Here is a 16,594-nt window from a genome sequence, read left to right on the forward strand (position 1 = left end):
CCCCCATGTATGGCATCATCCAGAACTTGCAGAAATTACATTATTTTGGAAAATGTACATCTTTTTCTTAGATCTTTCATCTTTGAGATAATTTTTTTTTTATTCCAGTGGTTATGAAGAAGAAATGATGAAGATGCTGATTGACCTTGGTCCGTTAGCAGTGATAGTCGATGCAGTCAGTTGGCAGGATTACCTTGGCGGTATAATACAGCACCACTGTTCCAGTGGAGAAGCAAACCATGCCGTTCTAGTCATTGGTTTTGATAAAACAGGTGAATAACATTTAAACCAAGCATCATAATGCTACATAAACATAAAACATAGTTTTATTATGGAATAATAAATGATGTGTCTCTTGGTTTTTTCAATTAATATATTTTGTGTAAATTATGTATTATTATTATTAATATGATTATTATATAATATTATAATAATTATTATTAATATTAATTATTTATATATATATTTATGTGTGTGTGTGTGTGTGTTACAAGTTTATTTACTTAGTCATACATTTCACCACCAACATTTTTATTTTATATCAACTCTTACGTACAAATTGACATTGCTTTGGGGTATGCTCAATATGTTATGTCATTGACATTATTAATATGTAAATGTAATATTAGTTTTGCATTTGTGCAGTTTTTGGGTTGACCAAAAATAGCTTTCACATTTTTTCTGATGTGAGTATTACCACAGTTTTCCAGCGGCTTCAGCAGCAACATATGGAAACTCTAAAACACAGTTGAATATAGCCACAAAGCAGTAACAAACTAACTAATATGATGCTCTACTAAAAATAGAACTCTGTCTGTATCTCTCTCTTTTTGTCGACTATACAAATGTACAAAGTTAACGTTGAGAGAGAAATTCCTTACCTGAAGATTCTTTAATCTACAGTAATCAACTGAATTAAAATGTTAATGTAACAGATACATGTATATATTTAAATTCCAAGTTGCCAGTTACTTTACTGTATGTGTGTTGTATAACTAATAATGTACTGATTTTTTTTAGGTGACACTCCATACTGGATAGTAAAGAACTCTTGGGGTACCTCTTGGGGTATAGAAGGATATGTTTATATTAAAATGGGCGGAAATGTATGTGGTAAGTTTTCTATAAATTACAATATTTGACCATTTTAAATTAATGTCACAGTACTGTATGTTTAAAGCAGCAGGCCCTCCTGCTTAATAATTTAGTGAGTTTTCTTTTATTACTTAACTGAACCGGGCGAAGATGTCCCCCAGAGGGGATCTGTTGTTTCCCAACTTCCGGGGAGCCCTTGGTTCTTGAGAATCGCTCTGTTGGCCAATAGTAAGTTGACACGTCATCTGAGAGACCACCCCATTTCAGGTCTAGTAAAATTTTTACAAAATTGTGATTGCCGTTTTAAGGGTATGTGTGATAAAACCAGTGTACAGTATATGCCTGAATAATAAAGTATGCTTGAAGACAGAAATGAATCTAAAACGATTAAGATAAAAACCGTAATTCTGATTAGTTCATTTTAGTGTGTGTGTAGGGTGAAGGGTGGTATTGTGTATATGGGGGTTATAATGTGTAGAGGGTTATGTGTATTGGGGGAGGGGGTGTTGTGTAATTGGGGGTGATTATGTATATTGGGGGAGGAGGTGGGTTATATGTGTAGTGGGGAGGGGACAGTAATGTGTATTGGGCAAGGGAGAGTTATGTGAATTGGAGGAGGGGGTTTATTACATGTATTCCACTTCCACCACGTGGGTCACTCCACTTCCACCATGTGGATCGACCTGTGGGAGCTGCAATGTCAGAGCATGTCTCTCCATTCGTTTTGAAGGGGACACACAGGTTTCGGAAAGTGATTCAATTCTGATTGATACCCGGTAGTTACATTTGGAAATTGTAAGTGCAATACTCACCTAGAATACCTAGATATATATACAGTGTTCGACAATCCTATACATTTACACGCCCGGGGCGGGTGGATTTAACCCCCGGGCGAGTAACTATTGGCCCAAGCAGCACACGTGTTTTGTTTTTTTAAATTTTCCCTGCTCGCGCTGAAATTTTCCCGTTCGCGCTGGCTGAAAAAAAAAAAACTCCCCCTACCTGACAGATGATTGGCGTGCGCTCCCAGGCTTTGTGGGCGCGCGGCCAGGCTCTATATGAGCCAGCCCCCAACGAGCGGCCATTTTTTTTCCATGGAGGATGGAGGACACAGTAAGTATTATCTGTGCCTTCCCCCACCTCCCTCCCCTCCTCGGCGCTCCTGCTGCCCGCAGTTATAGTGATGGGAGCGGGAGATGCCCCCTCATGTCCATGTCCCCACTTCCCCCCCCCCCCCGCTTCCCCCTGGTCCCGTGTCAGAGAGCGCGCCGGGTGATGGGAGCGGGGGATGCCCCCTCATGTGGGAGAGGGGGACGCCCCCTCATGTCCCCGCTTTCCCCCCCGCTTCCCCCAGGTCCCGCGTCAGAGAGCGCGCCGGGTGATGGGAGCGGGAGATGTCCCCGCTTCCCCCCCCCTCCTTCCCCCTGCTCCCGCGTCAGAGAGCGCGCCGGGTGATGGGAGCAGGGGATGCCCCCTCATGTGGGAGCGGGGGATGCCCCCTCATGTCCCCGCTTCCCCCCCCGCCCGCTTCCCCTCGGTCCCGCGTCAGAGAGCGCGCCGGGTGATGGGAGCGGGGGATGCCCCCTCATGTCCCCGCTTCCCCCCCCCCCCGCTTCCCCCCGGTTCCGCATCAGAGAGCGCGCCGGGTGATGGGAGCGGGGGATGCCCCCTCATGTGGGAGCGGGGGATGCCCCCTCATGTCCCCGCGGAGCAGGAGATGTGCGGGGGAGCGTGGTGGTGCTGGTCGTGGCCTTTACAAAAGGTGTGTAGAGAGAGTGAGTGTGTGTGGGCATGGGAGAGTGTGTGTGTGTGTGTGTATATATATGTGTGTGTGTATATATGTGGGTGTGTGTGTGTATATATGTGGGTGTGGGTGTGTATATATGTGGGAGTGTGTGTATGTATGTGGGAGTGTGTGTATGTATGTGGGAGTGTGTGTGTGTGTGTGTGTGTGTGTGTGTGTGTATGTATATATATATAGGAGAATGTGTATGGGAGTATGTGTGACACCAGAGGTAACCCCCCCAATCAGTCACCCACCCCTGCCCCGGTCAGTCACCCACCCCTGCCCCGGTCAGTCACCCACCCCTGCCCCGGTCAGTCACCCACCCCTGCCCCGGTCAGTCACCCACGCCTGCCCCGGTCAGTCACCCACCCCTGCCCCTGTCAGTCACCCACCCCTGCCCCTGTCAGTCACCCACCCCTGCCCCGGTCAGTCACCCACCCCTGCCCCGGTCAGTCACCCACCCCTGCCCCGGTCAGTCACCCACCCCTGCCCCGGTCAGTCACCCACCCCTGCCCCGGTCAGTCACCCACCCCTGCCCCGGTCAGTCAGTCACCCCTGCCCCGGTCAGTCAGTCAACCCTGCCCCGGTCAGTCAGTCACCCCTGCCCCGGTCAGTCAGTCACCCCTGCTCCGGTCAGTCAGTCACCCCTGCCCCGGTCAGTCAGTCACCCCTGCCCCGGTCAGTCAGTCACCCCTGCCCCGGTCAGTCAGTCACCCCTGCCCCGGTCAGTCAGTCACCCCTGCCCCGGTCAGTCAGTCACCCCTGCCCCGGTCAGTCAGTCACCCCTGCCCCGGTCAGTCAGTCACCCCTGCCCCTCTCTCTCTGGTCTCCCCCGTCTCTCTCTGGTCTCCCCCATCTCTCTCTGGTCTCCACCGTCTCTCTCTGGTCTCCCCCGTCTCTCTCTGGTCTCCCCTCTCTCTGGTCTCTCTCTCCCCCTCTTTCTCTTTTTCTCTCTCCTCTGTCTCTTTTTCTCTCTCCTCTGTCTCTTTTTCTCTCTCTCTCCTCTGTCTCTTTTTCTCTCTCTCTCCTCTGTCTCTTTTTCTCTCCCCCCTCTCTTTCAGATCTGACTCAAGCTTCACACAGAAGACATCGGAACCCCCCCTAACCCAGAAGACAGGTAGGGAACACCTCCCCTCCAATGTATAACATTGCAGGAATGAGGTACCTGGACATTGAGGGACTGCGGATCAGGTAAGATCCCAGGCGGGATTGCTGCTTTAGATATTGTGAAGCGGGGACATCCAGACACTGGTTAAGGGGTTCAGGAAACTAGTCATTCACCTGTGGCTTTTATTTCTAGATCCGACATTTACACACTTACACACACACACACGTAACAAGGACTAATTGTAGTATAATGTAATAAATACATTTGTCAAAAACGAATGTTGTTCTGACTAGGAATTTATTAAATGTATTTTATTTATATATTTTATTTTAAAGCGGGATTGGGGGCGGGACTAGGGGCGGGGTTAGGGGCGGGACTAGGTGGCGAGTAGATTTTTTGGTTGGGCGAGTAGATTTTTGGTGATTTGTCGAACACTATATATATATATATATATATATATATATATATATATATATATATATATATATATATATATATATTGTGTATATGTATATATATATATATATATATATATATATATATATATATATATATATTGTGTATATGTATATATATATATATATATATATATATATATTATGTATGTGTGTATGTATGTATATATATATATATCACAGCACATGTAAAGATTAATCTTCATTAAATGGGTGGAAATGAATGTCTCATTGTCACATGGAGACTCCTGGAGCAGGTAGGACCTCGGTGGCTGGAACAGCAGGGAGCAGGCACAGATAGTTGGGGTCACAAGCATGGTTCGGTGGCAGGCAGCAAGCATGATCGTCGTGGTCACAAGCAGGGTTCGGTGGCAGGCAGCAAGCAGGATCGTCAGGGTCACAAGCAGGGTTGGGTGGGAGGCAGCAAGCGGGATCGTCGTGGTCATGGGCAGGGTTGGCAACAGGAAGGCAGGAGCAGGACAGGGGAGCTCAAATTGAGACTAGGGAGCATGGACTTAGACTAGGGAACAGGACTGGGACTTGCTAGCAGGAAACAGACAGGGGCAATCTAGTTCAAGAGCAAGGGCCTTTAATATGAAGAGGACTCAAACAGGAACATAAACAGTTCAGGGCAGAGCGAGTCTGGACACACAAAAAAAAGGCAAGGGAGGAACAGGAAACTATAAGGACAGAGGATTGGAGCAACACGGAGACAGACAGAGGAACCCCAGAGCAGACCGAAAACAGCAGCAGACCCGGTGAACAGAGAAAGGAACTATGGCTGGGAGCAGGATGTCTAGGAAGACTCTGACACCCAGCTTTCAATGTATATCAAGTAGTCCATGGCACTATCCTTTTCACAATTTATTTAGAGACGATAAAAAACATCTGTTACAGCATCATTTCAGTCGGTTACGTCATTCAGGCATATAGAATTTAGTTATGGAGTGGAGAATTGTTAGCTGTTCTTAGCTTGGTGATGTTCAATGATTCTGAATTCTATAAATCCAGATACACTCTTTAGATATTTCCACAATACTGTACATGTTTTTCTCACTGTCAGCCCAAAATATTCTTAGTTAATAATCATTAGAAGCTGTTTCTTACTTTAGACTTTGATGTAGAAGACCCTCTTTGTTCTGTCACTAAGTAACTATAGTTAATCCTATGTTCCTAATCTTTTGATTTATCTCTATTGTATTGTCTTTTACTAACTATTTAAGTAACCTTTGAATCCAAACTCTTTACCATATACTATTAAACTAAGCAGACATTAAACATACCAAGTTTCTAAAATCAAACAAAACATTTCTACATCTGCCTGTCTTCAGCCTGATATAACTTTTTATCTTTGCAGAGGCAGCTAATCATTCTCTAATATAATTTCTAACTTAATACTACATCTCTTATTTTAACCAGTTACATGCTGAATATATATGTATATATATATAGCATAATTAATATTTAGACTTGAAATCATCCTATCTTCATATCCCCCCTTAAGGTCATAAATGAACTTTTTTATCAAAGGGTGGATTTCAAAACAACAGATCTCTAATTCTGCCATGTTTGTTAGTATACTTGATAAAGTGTCTATATCAATTCCATTCAGATATATTCACATACCAGGTATGGAGTCCAAATCTTACTTAGCCTAGATACTTTGGCTATGTAGACAATCCACATGTATAGTTGTGTGATAAAGAAAGTACACCCTCTTTAAATTCTATGGTTTTACATATCAGGACATAATAACAATCATCTGTTCCTTAGCAGGTCTTAAAATTAGGTAAATACAACCTCAGATGAACAACAACACAAGACATAGTACACCGTGTCATGATTTATTTAACAAAAATAAAGCCAAAATGGAGAAGCCATATGTGAAAAACTAAGTACACCTTATGATTCAATAGCTTGTAGAACCACCTTTAGCAGCAATAACTTGAAGTAATCGTTTTCTGCATGACTTTATCAGCCTCTCACATCGTTGTGGAGGAATTTTGGCCCACTCTTCTTTACAACGTTACTTCAGTTCATTAAGGTCCAGCCACAGCATTTCAATCGGGTTGAGGTCTGGACTTTGACTGGTCCATTGCAATACCTTGATTATTTTCTTTTTCAGCCATTCTGTTGTAGATTTGCTGGTGTGCTTGGGATCATTGCATGACCCAATTTCAGCTATGCCATGCTGCCATGTTCTTTTTAGAGAGAAGAGGCTTTCTCCTGGCAACCCTTCCAAACAAACCATACTTGTTCAGTCTTTTTCTAATTGTACTGTCATGAACTTTAACATTTAACGTGCTAACTGAGGCCTGTAGAGTCTGAGATGTAACTCTTGTTTTTTTTTTTTTTTTGCAATTTCTCTGAGCATTGCACGGTCTGACCTTAGGGTGAATTTGCTGGGACATCCACTCCTGGGATGATTGGCAACTGTCTTGAATGTTTTCCACTTTTGAATAATCTTTCTCACTGTAGAATGATGGACTTTAAATTGTTTGGAAATGGCCTCATAACCCTTCCCAGATTGATGGGCAGCAACAATTGCTTCTCTAAGATCATTGCTGATGTATTTCCTCCTTGGCATTGTGTTAACACACACCTGAATGCTCCAGACCAGCAAACAGCTAAAACTTCGGCTTTTTTAGAGGTGGTCACACTTGCTGATAATCAATTAATCAAGGGCATTTGATTAGCAGCACCTGTCTGCTACTTAGCAACTTAATTCCTATGGAAGCAGTAAAGGGTGTACTTAGTTTTTCACACATAGCTTCTCCATTTTGGCTTTATTTTTGTTAAATAAATCATGACACAGTGTAATATGTCATGTGTTGTTGTTCATCTGAGGTTGTATTTACCTAATTTTAAGACCTGCTAAGGAACAGATGATTGTTATTATGTCCTGCTATGTAAAACCATAGAATTCAAAGAGGGTGTACTTTCTTTTCCACACAACTTTATCTGAATAGGATTGTCTATTCTATTGACTTGTACATTCTTAAAACACATCTCAGAATCATTAGTTACATATATCTATTTATATGAAGATATGGTGGGTCACATTTATATCGATCTTCCCAAATAGATTTCACTATTTTGATCTTGACATATGTTCTCAACACTCAATTTTTTTATCCCACAATAGATTCTTCTTAAAAGCATATACATCATTACATGAAATAGTGTATGCAGCATGGTTTGTTTACAAAGTTTTTTTTTTTTCTTCTTGCTTCCGATCTGGTCTTCCATCTTTGCTTCTTGAAATGGTCATTGTTCATCTGATGGATCCATGTCCTTTATCTTTGGTTCTAGTTTAGAAAATTGTGTTTCTTCTTTAGCCACTTTTGAACATAAGACATCTCTGGTTCCAAAAAAGTATCAGATGCTATGGACCTGTTAACATTATACTCTCGGGGTAAAAATACAATTCTGGTTTGTCCTGTACTTTGTGTCCAAAATGGGACTCTCTTCTAGGTTTCCAAATCCATCCTTCACCTGGGAGAGAATCAAGTACAGTATCATGTTTTTGGAAGTGATATCTGTTTCTTCATGTTTACTTGCCTTTTCTTTGTATAATTTACATTAATCTATATACATTCTTAAAACTCGGTGATACCCATGCTCCACTACGCAGAATAAGAGTACAGGGGCCCACCCTCTGTGGGTTACAACTGACCTTATAGTGCTCTATAAGTTTAGGGACATCTTGTGGAAAAGCTACAAAGTAACTGGCACTACCAAGGATCTTAATAACTACAGATGCCTGCGGAATATGTGCACAATGCAAACAAGACATGCAAAAGCATAATATTACTCTGACAATATTTGCCAAAAAACATCAAACCCAGCTAACTTCTGGAAGGTTATCCACAACATAAGGGTAAAAGGGGACGATAGACAGCACTCTGATAGTGTTAAATATATGCAATTGCAGGGTGCACGGAACAAAAGGGGACCCTTATTCCCCTGTATAGTACTAACAAACCTACGTAAGTACCAGCACTCACTGTCTAATAGCCTCAGTGGCTCTGCTCCTTCAGCTGCTCGTGTGGAGAGCCTCAGCACTCCACACGAGCAGCTGAAGGAGCAGAGCCACTGAGGCTATTAGACAGTGAGTGCTGGTACTTACGTAGGTTTGTTATCCACAATATATTCCAGCCTTCTAGCCATCAACAACCAAGTAATATCACTAAGGAGGATAATACTCTGACAAATCCTACTGACATTGCATTTGTATTCAATGATTACTTTGTGGAGTATGCTACTAACTTATTAGCAAAACGCAACCCATACCACAAACATTAACCTCATTCTGAGATTACCCCTATAGCCCCACCCTCTCCCAACACTGCTCACAATTTTCAATTTGTCCCAGTATCCGAAGAGGAGATTACACAAGCGCTCATCAAATTAAAATTTAGCAGCCAATGTGGACCTGACTTACTGCAATCTAAGTTCTTAAAACTTGGTGCCCTAGCCATTGCCAAACCAATTGGTTCCATAGTCAACTATATTCTGTCTGCAGGCCATATCCCTAAGACCTGGAAAACTGCCAGAGTTGTCCCAATCTTCAAAAGTAGGGACAAAAACACTGTCTTAAACTACAGGCCAATCTCTCTTCTCCCAATACTATCCAAAGTCATGGGCAAATGTGTTCACTCCCAAGTAAGCTACTACTGTACCAAGACAATTTTCCCTAGCCAATTCCAATCTGGATTTTGCCCCAAACACTCCACGGTAACTACCCTGCTAAAAGTTTGCAATGAGATCCAGTGTGGAATGGAACTGGGACAACTCACTGATGCAATATTCCTAGATTTTGCAAAGACTTTTGATACTGTTGATCGTGTTATCTTGCTTAACAAACAGTGCTCTGGAATAGGGAAGCATGCTTTAAACTGGTTTCATTCCTACCTATCAGGTAGATCCCAACATGTGCAAAAACAGAAAGTTCATCCCTGTGCTTCTCCCATTGGGATAGCAATAAATGGGGAAATAAATATACATAGTGAAAACTAAATCTATTAGACAAAGGAGACTTTTGGTTATATGGAGAAGTGCAGTGAATATATATTTGTTTTACATTTTCTGTTGGGCTGAATTAAATCCTTAGCAGCACGCTCCTAGAGGGCACCAATATTAGGGTGTGAATAATGTATTTAAGCCAATTCACCTGCAACTGCTTATTGAGCAGCTTGTGGGAGGCCAGTCTCTCCTTTTTCAAGGTATATAATCTCCCAGTAAGGTCCCTGTAAATTCACTTTTCACTTTACTTACATACATGTAAGTATCTTCACTGGTATATACCAGTTTTTAACTGCACATAGTTACATAAGCTTATGCTTATATTAACCCCTTCAGGGTATATTTCACAGAACATTTATATGCATTTAGCATAGGGACCTGCTATTGAGACTTACCTTGATCTTGGTCAGCAGGCTTGGCATTATTTGATCAAAGGATGTAACCAAAAGTCTCCATTGACTTATAGATTTAGTTTTCACTATGTATATTTATTTCCCCATTTATTGATCTCCCAATGGGAGAAGCACAGGATGAACTTTTTATTTTTGCACATTCGTATTGCAAATCCTTTCGCCAGCAGCATGCTCCTTACATGGGGAAGCGTGGTGAATATATATTTGTTTTACAGATCCCAACATGTGTCTATCTCGGGCTCTAACTCCATCCCCTTTGATATCACCTGTGATGTCCCACAAGACTCTGTTCTGGGGCCCCTTCTCTTCTCAGTGTTCATCAATAATCTTCCTATAGCTTGTAAGGGAGCTTCAATACACATGTATGCAGATGACACAGTCTTATATGCACACAATCATAGCCTCTCAGACCTTGAACACCTACTTCAATCTGACTTTTTGAGACTTGAAAATTGGATTTCCCAAAACAAACTGTTTTTAACACTGACAAGACTGTAACAATGGTATTTGGGACCAAGGATACATTTTGAAAGCTTCCAATGACTGAGCTCGAGATCAGAACCAACACTAATACCACCCTAACTCCTGTTACTAGTTTTAAATACTTGGACATATGGTTTGACTCCCATTTAAGGTTTGTGATGCACATTGATACACTGACATCTAAAACCTATTCCAACTAGGTGTACTTTATAGGAACAAATCCTCCCTAAGTCTGCTGGTCAGAAAGCGTATCACACAGCAGATGCTAATGCCAATTATCGACTATTATTATTTATTTATTTATTTATAAAATATTTTACCAGGAAGTAATACATTGAGAGTTACCTCTCGTTTTCAAGTATGTCCTGGACATAGTTAATATGACAAATAATACATGGTTACAAATAAAGTTACATAAATGAACAGGGTATACATTATATACAATACATTGCATGCACAGTTAGAGAAGATGTATATTATAGGCTTATGTAACAGTTACAGACCAGATTAAAATGTGAGACAGCCTTAGTTTTGAAAGAACTTAAACTGGTGGTGGATGTGAAAGTCTCTGGTAGGTTGTTCCAGTTTTGGGGTGCACGGTAAGAGAAGGAGGAGCGGCCGGATACTTTGTTGAGCCTTGGGACCATGAACAGTCTTTTGGAGTCAGATCTCAGATGATAGGCGCTGCATGTGGTAGGGGTGAGGAGCTTGTTCAGATAGGTGGGTAGCTTGCCCAGAAAGTATTTGAAGGCAAGGCCAAGACATTGCATGCACAGCTAAAGATAGTATATATTATGGGCGTATGAAACAGTTACAGACCAGAGTAAAATGTGTGACAGCCTTAGATTTGAAAGAACTTAAACTGGTGGTGGATGTAAGAGTCTCTGGTAGGTTGTTCCAGTTTTGGGGTGCACGGTAAGAGAAGGAGGAGCGGCCGGATACTTTGTTGAGCCTTGGGACCATGACCAGTCTTTGGAGTCTGATCTCAGGTGATAGGTGCTGCATGTGGTAGGTGTGAGGAGCTTGTTCAGGTAGCTGGGTAGCTTGCCCATAAAGAATTTGAAGGCAAGACAGGAAAGGTGAACTTTGCGCCTAGACTCGAGTGATGACCAATCTAGTTCTTTGAGCATTTCTCAGTGATGTGTGTTACAGTTGCATTGGAGAACAAAACGACAAATTGAATTGTAGAGGGTGTCAAGTTTGCTAAGGTGGGTTTGAGGTGCCGAGCCATATTCTATGTCTCCATAGTCAATAATTGGCATTAGCATCTGCTGTGCTATACGTTTTCTGACCAGGAGACTTAGGGAGGATTTGTTCCTATAAAGTACCCCTAGTTTGGCATAGGTCTTGGTTGTCAGGGTATCAATGTGCATCCCGAATGTTAAGTGGGAGTCAAACCATATGCCCAGGTATTTAAAACTAGTAACAGGAGTTAGGGTGGTGTTAGTTCTAATCTGGAGTTCAGTCGCTGGAAGCTTTAAAAATTTAGTCTTGGTCCCAAATACCATTGTTACAGTCTTGTCAGTGTTTAAAAACAGTTTGTTGTGGGAAATCCAGTTTTCGAGTCTCAAAAGGTCAGACTGAAGTATGTGTTGAAGGTCAGAGAGTGTGCATATAGGATTGTGTCATCTGCATACATGTGTATTGAGGCTTCCTGACAAGCTGTGGGAAGATCATTGATGAACACAGAGAAGAGTAGGGGCCCCAGAACAGAGCCTTGCGGGACGCACAGGTGATATCCAGGGGGTTAGAGTTAGAGCCAGAGATGGACACATGTTGGGATCTACCTGATAGGTAGGACTGAAACCAGTTTAAAGCATGCTTCCCTATTCCAGAGCTCTGGAGTTTGTTAAGCAGGATAGCATGATCAACAGTATCAAAAGCCTTTGCAAAATCTAGGAATACTGCACCAGTGAGTTGACCCCATTCCATTCCACACTGGATTTCATTGCAAACTTTTAGCAGGGTAGTTACGGTAGAGTGTTTGGGGCGAAAGCCAGATTGGAATTGGCTAGGGAAATTTGTCTTGTTATAGTAATCGCTTAATTGGGAGTGGATACGATTTTTATTGGAACATAGTACAGGCATACCCCACATTAACGTACGCAATGGGACCAGAGCATGTATGTAAAGCGAAAATGTACTTAAAGTGAAGCACTGCCTTTTTTCCACTTATCGATTCATGTACTGTACTGCAATCGTCATATACATGAATAACTGATGTAAATAACGCATTTGTAACAGGCTCTATAGTCTCCCAGCTTGCACACAGCTTCGGTACAGGTAGGGACCCGGTATTGCTGTTCAGGATGTGCTGACAGGCGCATGCGCGAGCTGCTGTTTGCCTATTGGGCGATATGTCCTTACTCGCGAGTGTACTTAAAGTGAGTGTCCTTAAAGCGGGGTATGCCTGTATACTGCTTGGCACCCCAAACCCACCTTAGCAAACTTGATACCCTCAACAATTCAATATGCCATTTTGTACTCCAATGCAACAACAACACATATCACTGCGAAGTGCTCAAAGAACTAGATTGGTCATCACTTGAGTCTAGGCGCAAAGTTCATCTTTCCTGTCTTGCCTTCAAATACTTTCTGGGTAAGCTACCTGCCTATCTGAACAAGCTCCTCACCCCTACCACATGGAGCACTTATCATCTGAGATCTGACTCCAAAAGACTGTTCATGGTCCCAAGGTTCAGCAAAGTATCTGGCCGTTCCTCCTTCTCTTACCGTGCACCCCAAAACTGGAACAATCTACCAGAGACTCTCTCAGCCACCACCAGTCTGTTCTTTCTAAACTAAAACTGTCTCACATTTTTATCTGGTCTGTAACTGTAACATACGCCTATATTATATATTTTCTTTAACTGTGCATGCAATGTCTTGTATATAATGTATATCCTGTTCACTTATGTAACTATATATTTGTAACCATGTATTATTTGTCATCATAACTCTATGCCCAGGACATACTTGAAAACAAGAGGTAACTCTCAATGTATTACTTCCTGGTAAAACATTATATAAATACATATATACTATTCTTTTATTTGGCTTTTGTGACCTAGAATTCCGTGTAACAAGCTTCTCCACTATAATAAGGATATTGAAGCATCTCTGAAAAATTTGAAAATATTTTATTTTTTTTAAAATATTTTTATAATTACCAATTATAACTAGTAACTACTATACTATATTGCCCCTCAGCAAACATGTATATGCTCTGACCATGTTTCTTATGGTAAGATACACATTTTCCTGGAACTCTTTTTCTAGCTGCTTCAATCTTTCTAATTACTACTGTTCAAAAATCAGACGGTTCATTTAAGAAAACAAACAGTCTGTTTCCTGTTATAAATTTGAACAGAGAAACCTTAATAACTAAAAAATTAAAATCTTAATCACTATTTATTTCTAATTCCTTATCTCTATCTTTTACACACACTTTCTCTGTCTACAACTCTGTTTCCTACCACTCTCCATCTCGTGTCACTATTCTCATGCCTTCTATTAACATATTTTTTTCTTTCGACGGGCATCAAAACTCACAAAAAAATAAGAATCCTAACTTGGCCATCAGATTTTTTCTGTTTTAGCACCGCACTGGAGCCTGTATTAATACTATCTTTTGGCATTTCAATACCCTGTGGCATACTTCAGTCTACAGTAATTCAATTTGAATCTGGAAATCTCCCTTTAAAAGATTATAGACAGGTCTAGTTTTTCTGAAAAACCTTCTATAAATTCCCTTGAAAAAGTAACACAACTCCAACATTTTCTCAATCCTGTCATTGAAGTGGGCATGGGTAAAAATATATAAGGATTCTTTCCATTATTGGATTATACTCTTTTATTTTGTCTAATTTTATTACCCTAAAACGTTTTCTTTGCTTTTTGAAACTCGTGCTTTAGATATATTTTATTTCAGTCCTGACTCTTGTCAAGTAAAAAAAAACAAAAAAAAAACATTTATTTAAAACCTCCATCTTTTACTTCATATTTTATTTGTATCAATAGATCATTCACATATTGTAAGACAGAATCTCCCACACCCAGGAGTTCCAAAAGCTATCTGGTAAAAATCTGTAATGAGCCATGGAACTACTATATGTACAGTAAATACATATCTATTCTGGGAGTCAGGATGCAAATCTTAATATAATATGCTATACCCCTAATACTATAGGTACTGCATACACTGTGTTATCCAGTAGGATGAAAGCACAATCTTTTAATAACTGCCAAATTTCAAAGTTTCTTTTAAAACATTGCACTAATAAACGTTGAACACAATGCTACCTAGGTTTATTTAAACCCTTATTATTCTTCAATCCTAAATCATTCAATGTTAAGAGTGACACAATATTTCACTCCATGACATGTAACAATTATTCCTTCACACTATTTACTATGATCTTTCTGAAACAAATAACAAACAAAAACACTTAAAAGGATGTACCCTTTTTCAGCGCAGAACAGAAATGATAAGACAAGCCGAAATTTTACTCTATAGTATATACTTTGTAGCCAAATAATTACATATGATTCTAAAAAAATTATACTTGTCATTGATACCAAAAAAATCAACAATCTTGGTGAAGAAAAAATTAAAAACAGTTTGATTCATATTCCTACTAAAAAAACGAATTTAATAAGAATGTCCTTTTCTATTATTCTTTTAATTGTAACTAATCTGAATAGTTTCATATTAGTACATTCATTTCTTTAAAACTGATTTAAAAACTACTTTTACATTTTAAGTTCTAGCCAATTTCTTTCTAGATTAATGTTTAACTTGCATGTCAGTGAAGTACAGTATGGAAACTCCTATGTAACTTTCAGTGAAGAAGGGTGGGGGTTACTGCTGCAGTGGGCTACAGACATTTTCAAGACATGAGAGCTGAATAGCTTTTTACTTCAGTATCAATTCCTATTCATAATTTTACTTGCAATTCTTTTATATTTTTTGGTAATCTCTTCTCCAGCTTTTCTTTCCACAAAGCATACTCTTTATATTGTATGCCTGACATCGTTCTAGGAATTTTGCAACAACTTTGCAATTGGTCTTTCAAATACTGATTTTTCATCTCTAACCCTGGACATTGGATACAATTTAGATCTATTTCACATGTCCTTTCCTGACATTTAAATATTATAATTTCTTGTCATATATCAAGACCAGCTTGTTCATGAGCTCAAACTTTCTTTTATCTTTACAGTATGATTGCTACATTTATTTTCATCTATTTCTTTAAATACACTCATAACTTATTTCCATGGGGCATTCCACAAATCTACACATCCTACCTACTCTGGTGATGTAAGGGGACAAGAACTTTTATTAGCCTGTCTATGGGTAAAATCCATAGCAAAGACAATGTAACCAGGGTTACTTACGTAAGCTTTCAATTGCTGTTTTCTATCAATTGGCACGGGTGTCGACTGAAATATAGCCTTCCATATCGTCCTTTCCTTAAGCTTTGCGATCAACTCCTGTGTGAGTAACTTCCTGCACTGCAACAGACCTGGAGTGTCTCTCCTTGCTCACTTTGGTCCAGGTGGTCACCTATCAGTTTCTTCAAATATAAGAAATCATTCTGATTATTGCATTGATCCGAATGTGACCTGTACACGTACATCAAGGTCTGAAGGGAAGGGTTACTTGGAGAGTCTTCCTTGCAATAAGGTTCACCCCCTCTCACAATCTTTTGCGGGCTTCTTTCTTTGCATTCCCTCCTCTGTCAGAGTATGAGGCACAGGTCTGGTTCGTTCGCCAAACAAACATTGGCTCCTGGCTGGTTCACAAATAAAGATTAGTCTTGCTGGTTCGCCAAATTAAGATTTTCTTCATTAAATGGGTGCAAATGAATGTCCCACCTTTCAGAATATATCAAATAGTCCACTGCACGGTTCTTTTCACAATTTAGTCAGAGACGATAGAAAACATCAGTTACAGCATCATTTCCATTGGTTACATCATTCAGGTATATATCATTTAGTTATGGAGTGGAGAATCGTCAGCTGTTCTTAGCTTAGTGATGTTCAATGATTCTGAATTCTATAAATCAAAATACACTCTTTATACATTTCCACGATACACGTTTTTCTCACTGTCAGCCTAAAATATTCTTAGTTAATAATTAGAAGATGTTTCTTACTTTAGACTTTGATGTAGAAGACCCTCTTTGTTCTTTCAATAAGTAACTATAGTTAAGCCACTGTTTCT

General features: G+C 40.5%; 1 protein-coding gene across 1 annotated transcript in view; it reads left to right on the top strand.

Moving 5' to 3' along the window:
• Nucleotides 1–16,594, top strand: part of CTSO (cathepsin O) — a 46,053-nt gene that overhangs the window by 19,595 nt on the left and 9,864 nt on the right. Inside the window, exons 6-7 of the mRNA XM_075612704.1 lie at nt 109–272; nt 1,021–1,113. Coding sequence (XP_075468819.1) covers nt 109–272; nt 1,021–1,113 — 257 coding nt within the window. The remainder of the gene's footprint in view (nt 1–108; nt 273–1,020; nt 1,114–16,594) is intronic.

This window comes from Ascaphus truei, chromosome 1 (assembly GCF_040206685.1).
Source record: "Ascaphus truei isolate aAscTru1 chromosome 1, aAscTru1.hap1, whole genome shotgun sequence".
NCBI classification, from domain to species: Eukaryota; Metazoa; Chordata; class Amphibia; order Anura; family Ascaphidae; genus Ascaphus; species Ascaphus truei.